The sequence below is a fragment of the Brachyistius frenatus genome, unplaced genomic scaffold, assembly GCF_029030835.1.
Source record: "Brachyistius frenatus isolate BFR_SWC_R1_liver_20210118 unplaced genomic scaffold, ASM2903083v1 Contig_103, whole genome shotgun sequence".
NCBI lineage: Eukaryota > Metazoa > Chordata > Actinopteri > Embiotocidae > Brachyistius > Brachyistius frenatus.
Window position 1 is genome coordinate 767,309 of NW_027210702.1, and position 17,441 is coordinate 784,749.

Here is a 17,441-nt window from a genome sequence, read left to right on the forward strand (position 1 = left end):
GCGGCAGCCAGCAGAGAAAGGGAGCCCACATCAGGCATCAAACATATTTAAAGCAACACATTGTACAAAAGGATTCACACCATTATTTATATACTAGCGTCAGTTTATCAGCCAAAACAGACACCTCATCACCAAACAACACCGGATAAACAAACCGGGGGAAATTCACATCATCTATATATATATATATATCTGTGAAGAAGCATATAAGCATCTCTGCAGATTTATGCAACGATTTTACATAACTGTCGGTAGCAGCAGAGAAGCCAAAGTCTGCAGCGCACCGACCAAATCTCAACAATGTGGCCTGGATAATCCAGCAAACTGATCTGACTTCCTGTGGGGAAGTAGGCTCAGACGTTGTTTTAATTGGAAGCATAAAAAAACACAAATACTTATTCTAAGACCGAGAAACAATCCTAATGGCAGTCTAGAAGCACTTCCTGCTGAGTGATCAGGTGTGTCGAGCTGTGAAAGTAAGCAAGGAGCAATTTAAGTCCCCTTTAGCTCATGCATAACTCTAACATCATGAAGACCTGTTAGGAAATCCTCTTCTGCTTTTTCCCTCCACCGAGGTCAAAGGTCAAAGACTATGACAAAACAAGCACAACCACGGCTAGCGGGGGTGGGGGGGGGGGGGGGTTGCCTCTACAACAAAAGCTTGGATCTCTGTTTGAATGGTAGCTTCCCCGACCCTTTGCTCTGTGCTGCTGCATGTCGGTCTCCTGGCAATTAATAAAAAGCAAATACCGACATGACGTGACGAAGCTTGTTATTAACAAGGGGGCAGTAATTAAGCACATCTCTCCCGGGACAATCAAGGTAATTAACGCTCATGATCAACATTCTTCTGCTTTGGAGAGTCTCAAGGTGCCACGCTCTTTTCTTCTTCATCTAAAAGATGTTTCTTAACAAGATTTTTCTTCAGGTTTGACCTGTGTGCCACACAGCTTTTACAATAAGACGGTTCCAAGAACTGATGCAAAATTTTATGAAATGTCTTTTTGTGCAGGTTTAAAATGTCTGCAGGAAGTTCATTAATTATTTTAGATATGCATTTGTGCTACTTTTGCATTTCATTTCAAACTAAATTTTAAACAATCAAAAATGCAACATCTCATGCATCTACAAATCAAACAGCTACAAAGAAAGTATCGTATTTGAGGTGATTAAAGATACAGAACGTGTTCATCGAAACAAAGTCGAAATGTTTTCGTCGGTAAAAGAGAAAGCAAAAGTGGCAGGTGTCTACTGCAGCGACGTCGTCTTCGGTGAGGAGGAAGAGGAGATGCAGAGAGTGACCCAGATCTGTGCCTGCGGCGAGGGAGGTGGCGTCGCGTCTGCAGCGCGGCAGCCGCAGCCCCTCCGCTCGGAGGAAATGTCAGAGCTGTCGCTCTGCATAAGCCCTCAGGAGAGCAGTCACAGAGCTTCTCCGTGTTTACACTTCAGGGGTGCACCAAGGTGACTCACGCATGCGTGAAAGGCGAGCCGCACATGCATCTGTTCATGCAATCGTGTGTTCCCCGCACGCACAGCTGCAGGCCAGACTCTCTCCTTTGTTCACACTAGTCCTGGTCATCGCCTCAGAGTTGATATTCTCCGGAGCATCAAGTCTCAGAGAGCCAGTCTTGACTCACCGTGATGAGCTCTGCTGTCTATGCAGCTGCATTGATTCTGTACAATGCTTTGGCTAATGCATTTACAAGCATTTGGGAACGTCAACACCATTTACACACTATTGATCCGGGCCCCACCTGGGGCCAGACTAATAGAGCATGTCTGGGATAATCAAGCCGAGCTATAGACAGTCAGCTCAGCCTGCTGCAGTCTGTAACCTGGAGCCACGCCCGCTCTCTGATTCCTAACAATGAGATTGGGCTCTAATGCACCAGTTTGATGGTGTAATTAGCAGTCATACAACTGTTTAACGGACTTTTACCAATTCACAGGATCTGATGTAATTACCATTTATGCAACAGGAGAGCGAGCCTTGACTTTATAGGTGCAGAGGGGCTCTGAGTTGTTTCCCTGCAGCCAACATTTCACGTCTGCTTTTTCTTACGGCTCATGTGTTTTCTTTTTCAGAGCACTTTGTGTCTTTGTTCAGAAAAGCGCTATAAAAAGGTAGTTCCTGCTTTCCGGCATACTCCGGACACAGAGCAGCACTTATCTGTAAACACATTGCACAAAGAGGACATGACTGCTGAAACATTTTGAGGCCTGTGCTGCTGCGTGACACGTTTTAATATGTGTTCTTCGTTTGAGTCGTTTCAGGATCTGTCAGGAGCACAGATAAAACCTCACTTGGACAAAGCCACTACTTTACTTCAGTGGACTTTCTATTGCTGTTTTTATTTGATATCAGGTTGTTAACATAAAGCTTTTGATGACAATAGGTCCAATTTAAACAATCCCTCTATAAAAAATGCAAGAAACCTCAGGAAGGATCACAAAAAGGAAACCATAGTCCGGGTCTAATAGCTATTAATAAAATATGAACTTTACCAGCAGCTTTATTAGCAGCACATCGTCCAATGAAACGTGACTCACCAAAATTTGTGATTTCAAGTTTTCAGACAGAGATGGGAAGACCATTATGCATTGATTAATTCTGTCTTCATGTGACTATCTTACTGGAGGGACCAAAGACAATGAAAGTCTGATGAAGTAGGTGTGGCACAAATAAAACAATAAACCTCTGTATTAAGTGTTCCCGTCAGCTTCAGATTTGTCTCCGTTGGAGTCCCCTGCGCTTTGATAGCTGTATTAAATTACACTCTGAAGTCACATCGATGAGCTAACCTCACATCTCACATGTTTGACACTGCCATATGTTGATTTAAAAAAAAGCTCCAGTGGAGAGGAGTGGTATTCGATGACCTCTAACAGCAGCACGCAAGGAACAAATGTTGCATATTAAAGTCTTGAAACAATAAATTACATGCTTTTGTATTAAAAGTATTCATAACAGCAGAGATGCAAATGTTCAAAAAGAATTTCAAATAGATTCGCACCAGTTTATTCTTCATAACAAATGTATTAAAAACTGGCAAAAATATATTTTTAAAACTATCACAGGTGTTATTAAAGTATAAAAATGGAAAAGTTCAATACTGTCGTAAATAAGTGCTTCTTTTTGTTTTTCTGTGTAAAGGCCTTCAGCCGGCTGAAGCTATCTTGTGCTCTTTGTATGGCTTCGATTGGTCCGTTGACAGCAGACATAGCGAGCACACAACAATAAGATTACAGTCATCTGTCTGGAGTGATATGGTTTGGACAGGAAACCACGATAATGACACAAACATGCAGCTCAAACTATGTTTTTCCTCTCCAGCCCTCCTCTCTCTGTTTGTTCTCTGCAGCTGAAGACACAGCCCGCGGATCTTATTAATGATAATGGTCAGGTGTTAACGTGTGGTCCTGCTTCACGAGCAAACGCAGCTCCTGGGTGGGTGGTTGCCATGGAAACCTACCGCAGACCCAGTGTTTGTCTCTGCCGGCGAGTGATAGATAATTGACTCGGAGGAAAACCAACCAGAACCTGCAGATAATATATAACACAGCCAACAAAAGGAGCGCTGCACAGATCTTTGTTTACTCGCTCTTCTCGCCGTCGATGTATCGTGATCTTAAATGAGGGTGTCCTGAGCGAACTGGCATCTTTCCATTGTTAATGTATGTGAATGCACCAAGTCTAAAAATGTAATGCGTGGATACAGACAATAATCCATTCAGGGCGTTTCCGAATCCACTTCTGCTCGTTTAACAGCAGCTAATCTGAGTGCAAATTGAAGGACATGGTTCGAAGGGTTGGTACTTAGCGCCTTAATTAATCACAGGTGTGTGTTTGAGGCATAAACCAATCAGAGCACCCTTGAAATAACAGTTAAATACTGTGCTGTTAATTTAAGACCAGGTGTTTATTGGCTAATTCATACAATCTCTTTTTGCTGCCTCATGATTGGAATGAGCCTGACCACATCTCACTTGAAGACCAACACCAACACGGGTGCACACACGAGTAGCTATTTGAACCACAAGGGCCCTGGATGGAAAAATGACCGCAAAAAAAAAGGAGATACTTGTTTGGGAACTAATGCCAGTCCGCATTAACTAATGCCAGTCCGCTGTGCCGTTCAGTCGGATGTTGAAGTGCTTCTCACGATCAGTGAAAACACTGAGCAGCAATGACTTTTTTTTTTGTCCGTCAGATTCGTCATCGCAGAACCGTTGACGTCGACAGCAAATTTAATTTCAATCCATCCATTAGCTGCTGTCTGTTCCTCCAACTGACTAATACATTTCTATCCCCGAGGCCACGCTGCTAGCACAAATAACACGTTTGAGGCCATTAATTACCATTAAGTTGAGGGAGATCCGTTGGAGGGACAGTCTGCTAATGGAGCTGCAACAATGGCACATGTCCATCCAGTGACCGTTAATCAATCAACCCTCTGTTAATCAGGCCACTTTCAAAGACATGCCTGCAGTGGACCCGCGAGGCTGCAGGAGCCAGATGGTCAAAATATATCTCCATGCAGACGAGGGCTCAGCATGTTTCATAATCTCCTGAGTGTTCAAAACCACGCCAACAGGACAGGTTTGGAGTCGAGTGCTTGCCGGGGAGAACAGATCTCCATGAGGACGACGGGCATCCGACCGCCCGACCAATAGAAGTGACTCAGCAGCAGCTGTTGCCATGGGTAACCAGGCAGGGCACCCAGAGGATCCCAGCAAGCTTGGTGCTGACACATCCGAAACCCCCCCACCCCCCCCCCCCCTCTCCCCTCCTCCTCCACACCTCTCCCCTCCCTGGACAGAGACTCCACCCCATCGCCTGCTCCACCTTAAATCCTCCGTCACTTTCTCGTGAGGCTCGAGTGCGGGCCTGCGCGCGGCCATGCGGCAGAGACGGGAGGTGTTAATGCCATCCCAGCGAGGACCTGGCATTAAGACTGTAGCACACTAACCGCCGCCCAGACCCGCTCCACCCCTCCACCCCCCTCCTTCTCCTCAATGCAGATTAATGCCTCATTAAGAGTAACTGACTTAACACCAATCCACTTACACTGACATGGAGGATCTGCGGACCATGTCGTGGCCTGAAAACCAATATACCTTCACCTTGTAAACCGACTCTGATCACGTCTCCTCTTTGCATTTAGCGTCTGCTTGGATTCATGTCCCATGTGATCACATGACGGCTTAGGATTTCGATATGGATCATCGCTACAACCGTGCTGACTAAACCGAGGAGGGATTTACTTCTCCTGAAACTCAGCCTTTTCAATAAGGACTAAATAATGTCCACCGTTAGGTGTACAGAAGCTGCATGCTTGCTAGCCAGAAATAACAGCGATGTCATGCTAATGCCATTAAGTCTTTGTAGGCGGTGGCTAATTCAGGACAAAGGCAGGTTAGGGTGAAGGGCTGAGTAAATCTCCCGCTGAAGTTACACCTTGTACTCTGGGTCAGGGCACGCTGTCCCATAAGCCACTGCAACAAATCACCTGGCAGATACGTCGGGTACACTTTCTTTTGTTCTGACAGACGTGTATTTATATCTTGTCAGCTTTTAGCTTAACGCCTGGAATCATTAAGTTCCCGTCCTTCTGTTCGAGGACAATTTTTTACTTCTTGAGTTATTTCCTGCAATAATCGCTGGCTTTAAAGTAACCTTTGAGCTGACACTGATGTTTACAGCCGTCTCAAGTAAAGCGCTGCATGACAGGTGGTCGAACAAGTTTTCTTTTCCCTTCTTCTCTGCTACACACACACACAAACAAAAATTCCTGCGCCGGTAAATCCCTGCGAGGCTCACTGCGAAGATGTTTAAGCCTTTCAATAGTGCGCAGCCTCATCCCTTAAGTAATGCTAAATGACCGTTTAACGTCAGAAGAGCATAAGATGGTGTGAAAAGTGGGTTCGGCTCAGACGAGCGGTCCGACCGTCAGATGGAAATAAATGTCAAATCTGGAGGAACGTGAGAAAATGTGCAGCGGTGTCGAGTGATTCGGTGAATGAGCGTGGACAAACTTCAGAGGATTTGAAGAAGCACTCTGCAGTACACTTAGTAACAAATTCTTTTTTATTACAACATTTCACGGTTTTCCATTTCTGGTAATGGTTTGTGGCAGAGTAACATGACTGCTGGGAATTTACAAAACTCCAAAGAATTCTGATCTAAAAGCAGACACATGGAATACATTTTTCCTTTTACTCATTTGAGACAATTCGGAGACAGATTGCAACACAAAAGCTATCCCGAATCAATCTGACAAAAGGGCCAAAGCACGTTACACTTGAACCGTAAACAAGGTCCGTTGGAGCGTCTCCAAGATCTAGATGGAATCCATTACAATTATTAATCCTTGTGTACATACAAAAGAAAAAACATCGTGACAGACAACAGTATCAATTTGTCGGGGGCATTTACATTTTGGCCAGCGTACAAATAAAGTTGTGCATTTTCCGAAAATTAGAAGACGAAAAAACAATTAAAAAAACAAAAACAAAGCTTGATGCCTCAGCTTTGGCGTGAAAGCGGCCACACAGGAAGTTGGGTGGTGGTGGTGGTGTTTTTTTTTTTTTTTTTTTTTTTTTTGGTGAGACGATGATATCTTCCTGGGACGCATGCCACACCCCGTCCCGTCCCTCTGCTACACCTCGATGTTGGAGGTGGTGTCGAATAAGAGACTTTTAGGGACGTCTTCTGCAGTCCCCCCCCACGCCCCTTCCCTCTTCCAAATCTTCCTCATCAGAAAGAATAGGTGGTGTCGGTTGAGGGTGCGGGGACGACCGCCCTGACGAAGGCATCATCCGTCCGCAGGCTGTGCAGCTTGGTTATTGTTGTCGTTTCATAATTTCGGTTACAAAGTTATACAGCTAAAAAGAAGTGACTGAAAACAAGGCAAGGCAGGAGGGGGGGTGTACAGTGCATGACAGCAGGGAGGGGCTTCACGACGTCTCCGCCGCCTTCTCCTGTTCGATGGCTGCAGAGAGGAAGAGAGGGAGGAAGATGTGAGATTCACACTGGGAAGCTGGATAATAATCACTGTCAGCCTCCTTCATGCACACAAGCAGCACAGTAATGATGTGATGCAATGCAGCAGGGACACTCACTTTCTTTTGAGGGCAGGGGATTCTTCTCCTGCGTCTCAGTCTTCTTCAGCTTGGTCTTGTCAAAGCTGGTCACCTCTGAAATGTCGGGTTTGTCACTCATGGTTGCAGTTAGTCTGGAAAGATGAGAGAATAATCATCTTAAATGAGGAGCAAACTACAGGTGATGGTCATCAAAGCAAACTTCCCCAAGAAATATGTGTATTTATGAGGCTGTTATATGTTGATGATGCGATAACAAAGGCGGAAACCACCGGAGCATGTGGTCTACCCTGACATTTTATCAGTCGAAGGGCGTTGCCTAAATCTCAACCACCACCAAAAAAAAAAAAAAAATCATTTGCCAGTTTTAACTAGATGCGCAACCGCAGAACTACTTTTCCTCTCCAAATGTGCGTCCGCCTCCTTTTGTTCGCCTGCGGCTCAACCCCAGCTCCATTTGACTGCCATCCAACCCCCGTTACCCAACGCACAGCCCCGGGATGTTGCACGCAGAGGGGACACAAGCCGCTCCAGACAATGAAGCCAGTCCAAGGCGTTCAGATTGGATATTTACATAACAATAGTAGTTCCCATGATGGGCAGAGCGAGAAGAAATGTGCAAAAAAAAAAAAAAAAAAAAAAAAAGGCCAGTTTGTGCGCAAAAACGCTTTAAAAATGAGAAAAATGATCATATGCTGGAGGTAAAATATAGATTTAAAAGTGTCCACTCGGTTTCCACATGGAAGCTGTGCAACATCCGCAAATTCACTGGTCACGTACTTCTCCCCTTGGGGCGCAATCTAAAGGAACCACCGCCCAGATTGGCATTCTTCATCTTGGTCTTAAAAAAAAAAAATCCAAAAGTTCACCTCCACTTTTGTGCGAAAACTGCTCGATTAGCGCCCACGAGGCGCGCTCCTAACGCAATGAAACGGACGCAGACGTGTTAAGCCATCATTTTAATAACGGAACCAGAAGCGTGCAGCTCACGTACACACACAGCAACAAAGGAAACAGGCTGGATGTGTGCGTTTTAAACAAAGACATAGCACACATGTCTGCCCTGCGGTCACATTACAGCCTGACGGGAGCTTTTAGGAAACAGAAACAAGCTGCGTTCACTGATAAATCACATTATCCTCTTTTATCCTGGAAATCTTTATATCTTTTCTCTGTGCATTATTCATCACGTCTCTTATTAATCTGGCTGTTTCTTAAAGGAGAAAACAATAAGGCAACAAAGGAGTAAGATTATTTGAAGAAAAGGGCTTACCGATGTGTGTGCTGAAGGCTGGAAGATCTCTGGTCAGTGCGCTGCAGCAGTAGTGGCGCGTCTTTGCGCAAGCATTAGATATAGTCAGAAATATGCTAATGACATCTGACATCACCAGCTCCCATCCTCTGTATCCCCCTGCCGGGCGGAGAGGTACAAGCATCCATCCTCACGCACAAACCAAAACCTGAAACTCCTCAAAGCAGCTTCATATTTTCACCTCCCAGAAGAAACGCATGAAAATATGTGCGTTTAATGTGCTTTTACGGTTTGAGCCACGTGGTCCGCGGATGGCCCACTTCGTCTAATATTTCATAACATAACGCCCCCTACAATCACGTTCACCATTAATACAGATGTTTTACTTCACATGCAGCATTGCTTAAAAAACATTTGATCTGAAAACGACTCTCTTGTGACTTGGATTGCCTAAAATGTTTTCTTCCTCATTACTTTTATGTCTGGGGCTGCCTTGGCTGCACATTAATGTGGATTGGGCTCCACCTGGTGGTGTCCCTTCACTTTTCAACAGATGGAAGGCTTCTGTGCCTCCACTGTATTTAGAGATGACGTGACAGATACAATTTAAGATCAATTTCTGCAAATATATTATCATTAAAATGCAAAGATCTCTCCTCGAATTACAAAATAAAGCCCTGCCAGCTGTATAGGCGTGTTCTGTGACCTTTAACCTCCTTAGATGAGCCCGATGACAAGTTGCAGACAGCAGCAAACTAAACCTTTTAAACCTTTAACAATCCACAACCAAAATATATTCAGTTTGTTGTCATGGAGGACTAAAGGAAGCAAAATATATTCACATTAAAGCTGTAATGACACAATTTCAGTATTCTTTCATTATAAATTACGCAAAACGATTAATCAATTAGAAAAACTCTTTCAATCAACTAATTAATTAAAAATTGCAGCCATAAAGAACAGTAGAAGACGAGATTCACATCTTTATTCATGTTAGTAGATAGCGAGACGCATCAAAATGTGTCCAACTTAATCCTTTTATTTAAAGTTTCTGTTGTCATTTTGTTTATAGATGCAGAAAGTTGCATTGTGGGAAATGTAGGCTGCAGTACCGTCCCTTTTACGCTGCTGAAGAAGAGACAAGCAGGACACCATCTGAAAGCCATTGTCAAAGCTTTATTGTCGAAGAAAAAGCTTGATGTGTTACATGTATATAAAAAAAAAAAAAAAAAAAAAAAAAAATTCAAATCACACTTTTGCTTTTTGGCCACCATCAAATACTGAAACCCGCCTCATCGCTATGTGACAATTACATCTCTTCTTTACAAGACAAATCACAGCTCAACACTATAACGAAGCTTTGGGCTGGATTATTTTTCATGACCTTTTGGATCGTGGGCGCGGCAGCACCCACTACACCTTATTCATTTCGAGAGATTTTGTTAGCACGGTTGTGAGTAAAGAAGGCTGCCATACAAACGTGCAGCAGCAGCTTTATTGAGAGAAATCAAGCTGCAGAAGAAGCTCACTAATTTTTTTTTTTTTTAAAAGTGAGGAGAATTCTAATTTGACTGTGTGTTCGTGGTCACGTCAACAGTTTAGACTCGTCATGCAGCTACTGTCGGGGCTCTGGTGATAGCACAACTATTACAATCAACGTCAGAACCGGCTGAGTGGTTAGTTAGGCTCGAACTCCAATGCTCTCAGCAGCTGGTAACAATCGGCGAGGAAGGTGCACGTTTTAATGGTCTTTATTACTTTGTGAAGCAAGAAGGGGCCAAAAATGTTTTCTGATCATGACAGTGAAATGCCTTATTCAAAGAGAGTTTAATATGAGGTACAAATAATAAGGGATGTTACATAATGGACCCTTTGGTTAAAGTGAACAACAGGCCTGGGGGGGCGGGGCGGGGAGGGGAGGGGAGGGGGGTTATGGTTGTTAGCAAGACTTAAACTGAAAAGAAAAAAAGATATAAATATGAACTTTGGAGGAGGAAGTGATATTTCAGTCTGTCAGACGACGAGTGGGCGGGACCTTTAAACGGTCACGTGTGGTTGGCCGAAACCTAACGGGCCTTTTTTTTTAAATTTTTTTTTTTTTCAAACCTTACCAGAAGATATGCAGCTAAAAAGAGAGGAGAGGAGAGGAAGAAGGGAGGAAGAGGAGAGGGCCGCCGACCCCCTAATTCTTTACAAAGGAACGTGGCTGAAGAGGTAAGACACAGACTCGCCGTTGTGGGTTCTCCTGATCGCCTCCGCCAGGATCATGGAGATGTCGATGACCTGGAGGTAACGAAGGAAACAAACATAGTGTTCATAGATATTCAACCATTACTTGTTTACTCTGTGACATCTATGAGTTTGTTATACGTTGTGTCATTCCGGGCTAGTTAAAGAAACCCGACATGCCGCTGCTGCAATTTGTACCTGATGAACCCAAGATCATACAACAGACTCATGACCGTCTCTCTCTCCATGGGATTCTGTGCGTCACTGAAAATGTAAATGTTTGCGCCGGCTGCTGAGCTGCAAACTCACGACACTTCAGTTTTAGAGATCCGATCATCTCCATGGAAACGGATGAATAAATGTCATTTAGAGGCCGAATCTAAACCCGAAGACGGGAGCTGCCGAGTGTGCGTACCTGTATTTTGGGGCACGCCTTCATCTTCTCCTCCTGCGGGATGGTGTTGGTCACCACCACGGCCTCGAACGGGGCGTTGTTGATGCGAGAGATGGCCGGACCTGAGAAGATGCCGTGAGTGAGGATGGCGTAGACCTTTACGGCTCCGGCATCGATGAGCCTGCGGGAGAAATACCAACCGAATGAGCAGCTGTAACAAACGTTTACACAAAAGTCTGCACAGACAGTATTTAAAAATCCAAATCTAAAAGGATGTAGGCGACACTGACTTGTCGGCAGCGTGGCAGATGGTGCCGCAAGTGTCGGCCATGTCGTCCACCAGGATGGCGACACGGTCCTTGACGTCACCCACCAGCACCATGCGGTCCACCTCGTTGGCCTTCTTCCTCTCTTTGTGGATGAGAGCAAAGTCCACGTTCAGACGGTCGGCGATAGACGTCACGCTGAAAAGGAAGTAGACAGAATGAAGCTTTAACTGCGTCTCCAACAAGTTCATTTGTATGCTTTCATTGCAATCTTTGGTGTGACCTCGTTTCTGCAGCAACTGAGATCAAATGACTTTAAAATCTGTCAAACTAAGCAGATGAGAATCACTGAGGTTCTGCTGATTAAATGGCTTTTAAATACTACCCACAATGCACAGCAGATTCAGATTACAATACGCCGAGACATGTGGTTACGTCTTCTCCCTGCGTCTCACCGTTTTGCTCCTCCAGCATCCGGAGACACGATGATACAGTTTTTCCACTCAGGAATATTCTCTCTGATCCACTGCAGGACAGCCGGCTCTGCGTACAGGTTGTCTACAGCGATGTCAAAAAATCCCTTCAATAAAAAAAAGAAAGAAAGCAGAGTTTTTGTTTTTTTTTTCCCCCACAAAATCAAAATTTTATATCAGAACATGAAATTAGACATGTAACAATTAATTGTTCAGCAGTTTGAAAAAGGTATTAGGTGACACACTTTAGAATAAAAACCAGAATAAAATCCAAGAGAATTAACTCATCATTAATTATATACATATATATTTGGTTTTATACCATTTCTTGGTTCATTTTGCTACAAATCAAGCCATTATTCAAGTTCATTGATTTAGCTTTAAATAGTTTGTTTTAGTACGGATTAATGAAACAAGATATAAAGCACGTCCGTTTGTGAGAGTTGGGGTGGAGTGATGCTAACAGTTCCCCCTGCTCCCAGTCTTTATGCTAAGCTAAGCTAACCCGCTGCAGACATAAGATAACTCTGGGTAACAAAGGGGGAAAAGCACAGGGAGACAAATTGAATAAACAACATCATGTTGTCGGTACAAAGTAAAGATACAGTAAACGGTAAAAGTCGGCGTACTGACCTGGATCTGTGAGGCGTGGAGGTCCATGGTGATGATGTGGTCCGCTCCGGCCACAGACAACATGTTGGCCACCAGTTTGGCTGATATGGGTGCTCGACTCTGAGACAAGCATCAAAACACAGTCGCTGGAGGTCAGTAAAGTGAGAGACAGACGCTCAATCCATCCATCGCTGTCGCAACAGTTTCACGTGAACTCTCAGCGCCGATTTTCAAACCCGGAGGAAATTCCCGTTCCGAGTCGCGATCAGCCCGTTTCCCTCTACAGCCGCTATCGGATCCCGAGGGAAAACCTCCTGCCACTTTACACTTGGGTTTAAATAAATTCATGTTTCCTGTATCAACTTTAAAGTACGTGTACGCTGCTTCGTCTTCTCCAAAGACATTTTGGCCGGACTCTTTACCGGCGACCTTTCCGTGATGGACGCTCTACGAATGGAGGCTCCAGGCACGTTCTGTTTATTTGATGCGAGGCAAGCGGGCGTCAGAGCTTGCTGGCAAAACACAGCCAGAGGATGAACGTTTTGGAGATTGAGGACGACTCGACGCGAGCGAAGCGTCAGAGAAACGAGACGTATTGTGTCAGGATTTGTTGAATTATCCACGTCGAACATATGAAGCAGCTCTGGACAAAGTTTTTTTTTCCCCCCATCTTGAATTCAATTTGAAAAAAACGTGTAGAGAAGTGTAACACACATCAGGTTTAACAGTGTATAAATCTGTCAACACATTTCATTTATAAATTCAACATTTCGCGACGACAAACAAAGAATATATTCACTATTAAAACAGGTAATCGCTTTTACTTATTCTGAGTTCGTTTCATGTTTCCAAACATTTGGACTCATTTTACACAGCGACATTTCGATCTGAAGTAAGCCAAGCTTGCAGAGCTGTGACTCTCACGTTACATCCTCATGTGAGTACAATGAGACTTTATTAAATAACTGCAGCTCAGCGAATGTGCAGGCAGAGAAGGAAAAACTTGAAAACCATCTCTGCAGGTGCTAAAGAAGAAGATTCTTCTTGTTGCTGCAGCAGCAAGCCAATGATTTCCAACCTGAACCAGTTCAGCTCGCAGGTTTCTCATTAATGAGCATCAGGTGCAGCTGCAGCGACGTGTTTGGTCTCGATTGGGACCTCTATTGTGTTCCAACTTGTCCTGTGAAGACTCATTTTGATTTATTATTGTTTACACTGCAGCTTCCACTGAACGGTGCCCACAGGAGGGTTCATAGCTGTGGACAGTTATATCTGCTGACAGCTTCTTAATGACGTGTTTACCATTCATCAAATGTTTATTCACTGATTATGAAAGCTAATTGAAGGAATTAAAGTGATATAAATATGAGATCACAGGACTTACAGCAGAGTACAGATACTGTCTCTGATTTAAGTCTTTTGTAGTATTCTGGTGACGGTTTCTTTACTAAAGGTGTATGATGACATAAAAAATTTAAAAAAAAAAGAATATTTTAATAAGACTAGTAATTGTCTATCAGTGACCTGAAACCGTGTGCCTGGACTTGGGAGCGGTGTCGGGTGATTACCTTGTCCTTCTTGTCCTGCCGGGCGTAGGGGAAGCAGGGGATGACGGCGGTGACGCGGGACGACGAGGCGATCTTGCAGGCGTTGATCATGATGAGCAGCTCCATGAGGTTGTCGTTGATTTCGCCACAGCCGCTCTGCACGATGTAAACATCCTCGCCACGCACACTCTCGCCGATTTCCACACTGTTAAAATAAAATACAAAATTCCTTTATAATCATTTCCAGTAATATAATTAATGAATTAAGATGACCTGGACACGTGTATGGATTACTCGACGGGGGTCACAGCCGCTGTCTGAATGGACTGTTAATATTTATTGTTTGACAGTCAAGCAGTTCAGTTAAAATACTACAGAGACAAATAAAACAACACAAAGACACTCAAAACAACCACAGGGAGGAAAAACAACGTGACAAAAACACACAAAACCACAACAAAGAGACACTAAACAAACAAAGACGGTGCCTGGTGGTCCTACATGGGGCCTCACATACTCGGACACGGGCAAGTAACACAAAATTGATGAAAGGATTTGCCAGTTGAATCATAACTAATTTGTTATTCGTAGTATTTTATATTTATTCAAGTAGTCTATTATGTGTCAAGGAGCTTCTTCGCCAGACAACAAAGCTCATTATTCATTGTTACTGTTTGCAGCAGGCAGGAAGGAAATATTCAGAGGACTTTCTGATACTTTGAAAGGCTTTCATTTCTTTAAAGGGAAAATTTGTTAAGACTTTTCACGACCTGCAGATTATAAATAAACCCAAACATTAAATTCACTCGGGCTGAACCGGCATGCGGAGGTTACGAGTTAAAACTCGGGCTTCAACACATCTGAGGATGTTTGGAGGAAAAATACAAACATCACTGTAAAGCACACATATGATGTCAACCTGCCAGAGGCACCGGGTCTAAAGCAGACATTGTACATGTGAAACATTCCTCTGTGGGATGAGCAGGTCCTCCAGGCCTCAGTCATGTGACCACCGCACACGTGCGTTTGTTCAGAGTTGTTGAGTCGGGCCAGCGCAGACAGTCACAAGACTTTTTATTTAAAAAGAAGAAGAAGAATTAAAGAGAATCAGACACAATCCGTCTGTGAAGGTAGCAAAAAGCTGCAGATTAAGAATCGCCGAAGGTCGTTCTCAATAAAATAGTTTAAAAACAGACGAATTAGGATTAAATTCTCTGGATCGTTTCTAGTTGTGAAGATCTGCTGCATGTTTTTTTTTTCTCATTAGGCAGTAAATTGAATATATTTATGGTTTTATAGCTAAATATCTGGACAGCTGGTCAGATAAAACCGGCAAGCTGACGAGGTCACCTCAGGCTTTCAGAAATATTGATCAGCATTGTCCTTTTGTATTTTATTTTATTACAAACAGTTACCTGCATTTCATTCAAGTCAGCACAGACCGTATAACAATTAAACTGCAAAATTCTGTCAAGTTATTCTGATAATAAACTCAAATTATTTCTTAATTCAGGGGGGGAAAAAAACAAAAAAACTTGAAACGAGGTGTCAATTAATTCCTATTTGGACATTTTGATCGTGTGCAAAACAAACACTCCCTTTACTTTGGTTCTTGAGTCATCTCACCTCCCCGTTACGGCGAGAGGACGAGAAAATAATCTTTGTTTTGCACAAACAACTGCGTTCCCTAGAGAGAGAACTATGCTACAGATAATCAGTTGGTTTTTTAGGGTTGTGTTTCAGGATATCAGCAACCCTAAAGGGTTATAAAAAGGGATAAAGGGGTCTAGACACCTTTGTAAGCTGTTTTAAAAGAGGAGATTGCAAAGGGGAAGATTACAAAACCACGTATGCTGTTCAGTGCTGGTTGGATGCTTTTATCCAGAGTGCATTGTGATACGGTGAAAGCATCTCGCCGTCCTCGTCGCTGCATCTGAAAGAGTGAAATGCATTTCCACGAGAGTTTAAAGTTGCAGCGGACAAACGTAGAGGCGTGCAAACAGGCCAGACATTTCACCTCCAGGTCGTCCTGCAGGAGGGTTCAAACCAGCTGCATGACCCCAACTTTCCTTGTCCAAGGCCGGGCAGCAGCAGCAGCAGCAGCAGGGGGTCAGATAAAGCTGCATGCAGACTCTGATTCAACTCACGGTCAGCTTGGTTATTTTGCAAACGACCCACAAATGAAGTGCATGTGATTGAACCACGGGACAGTTAAAACCGACGTTTCCTCACCAACAGGCGGCATTTCAAGAGACGGACACAAGCAGCTTCTACTCTTATTTATCTACGACATCCTCTTAGAAAACAAAATGCCATGTTTGACGTTATGTTATAACTTTTGCAGTCCTGTCAAGAGTCGTGTGCTGCCCAACGTTAAATGGCAATGACCTAGCAGGCACCCATTATCGGACACACTCTTCTTGGGTCTTTTTCGGTGCAAAATTGGGCGACAACGGCGCTTAAAACGCGAGGATTCACTCACCGGCTGGAGCAATGCTTGTTATAATTACACTGTAATAGCCACAGGTGGCAAGGACACCGCGTCACGGTGAATTTAGTATACCTGTAATAATTCGTTGCCACTTAGCTTCAGAGCTAACTGGGGCTAAGTAGCGTTAGCGCAGCTAGCATGAAACGCAACGGGCAAAAACAAATATACATATATATATAAATATAAATATAACGTTACGTAATTTCACAACTGCTCCGGTTTATTCTACGAGCCAACATGCGGAGATACCGTTCACAAAACCGGACCAAATCGCGAGCTGTCGCCGAGGCCGGGAGGGAGGGAGGCTGTCCGATAAAGGAAGCACGCGTGTTAGCTTCTAGCCTGGTGTGTTTACATGTGGGTTAGCTGGTCACGTGCGCGAGCCCGCTGAATAGTAAACTATTGTTAGCTTCGAGCTAACGAGCCCCGCATGGGATTAAAAAGATTTAACTATTAAAACAAACAAAACACGTGTCATAAAGTCCACAAAGTTTACTCGCCACGTCTCCTGGTTGCTGAATTTCTTGGTGATCACTTTGCCCAGCTCCAGTCCCAGCCGGTCGGCCACTTTCTGGGACAGGTCGTGGTGGGAGCTCCCGCTGAAAAGCACGATGTTCGGCATGTCCGACGAGGCCCCGGGACAGGGTGGCGCAAGAAGAGGAGGAGGAGGAGGAGGAGGAGGAAGGAGGAGGAAGGAAGGAGGCGATACGAGGGGGTCTTCCCCACCGGAGGGTGATGCAGAAGGGGGACTTTGCTACTGCTGCAGGCCGAGCATCGCTGTGGCGCGTCGGTCGTCAAGAGAGGAAATAATGGGGTCTGCGTGCTGCCTGGTGGAGGAAGTGGCTGCCGCTCATTGGTCGGGAGAGTCCTCCTCCACCTCCTCCACCTATTTTCCGAAGCTTTTATTCACATTTTTCTTTTTAAATGTATTTTTTTTTTCGTAAATCACTTTTTTTTTTTTTAACCTGTTTTCGTGTTGTCGATCAAGTTTTTTTTTTTTTAGAAGAAGAAGGTTAAAGTTCTCGTCTCGTAAAACACACCTGATAACGGCTTCTTATTAATGGACAAGTTATTCT

General features: G+C 44.1%; 2 protein-coding genes across 2 annotated transcripts; both read right to left on the reverse strand.

The window, feature by feature from the left end:
* Window positions 1–6,070: 6,070 nt before the first annotated feature.
* LOC138628640 (thymosin beta-12) lies at window positions 6,071–8,484 on the reverse strand. The gene is made up of 3 exons (XM_069711789.1): window positions 8,375–8,484; window positions 7,123–7,235; window positions 6,071–6,992 (listed from the first exon to the last, which is right to left on the reverse strand). Exons 2-3 carry the CDS (start codon window positions 7,220–7,222, stop codon window positions 6,958–6,960), a joined length of 135 nt encoding a protein of 44 aa, XP_069567890.1. The 5' UTR covers window positions 7,223–7,235; window positions 8,375–8,484; the 3' UTR covers window positions 6,071–6,957.
* A 1,025-nt stretch (window positions 8,485–9,509) lies between these two features.
* Window positions 9,510–17,203, reverse strand: LOC138628645 (ribose-phosphate pyrophosphokinase 2). Its single transcript, XM_069711796.1, has 7 exons — window positions 16,866–17,203; window positions 13,896–14,079; window positions 12,349–12,447; window positions 11,698–11,822; window positions 11,267–11,440; window positions 10,998–11,157; window positions 9,510–10,636 (listed from the first exon to the last, which is right to left on the reverse strand). Exons 1-7 carry the CDS (start codon window positions 16,985–16,987, stop codon window positions 10,544–10,546), a joined length of 957 nt encoding a protein of 318 aa, XP_069567897.1. The 5' UTR covers window positions 16,988–17,203; the 3' UTR covers window positions 9,510–10,543.
* Window positions 17,204–17,441: the final 238 nt, after the last annotated feature.

Coding starts and splice junctions, on each gene's coding strand:
- LOC138628640 (XM_069711789.1), bottom strand. CDS start 7,222: ATGAGTGACAAACCCGACATTTCAGAGGTGACCAGCTTTGACAAGACC. Junction 6,993..7,122: donor TCCCCTGCCCTCAAAAGAAA/GTGAGTGTCCCT, acceptor TCCTCTCTGCAG/CCATCGAACAGGAGAAGGCG.
- LOC138628645 (XM_069711796.1), bottom strand. CDS start 16,987: ATGCCGAACATCGTGCTTTTCAGCGGGAGCTCCCACCACGACCTGTCC. Junction 14,080..16,865: donor TTCAGCAACCAGGAGACGTG/GCGAGTAAACTT, acceptor TTATTTTAACAG/TGTGGAAATCGGCGAGAGTG. Junction 11,158..11,266: donor ATCTGCCACGCTGCCGACAA/GTCAGTGTCGCC, acceptor TTTCTCCCGCAG/GCTCATCGATGCCGGAGCCG.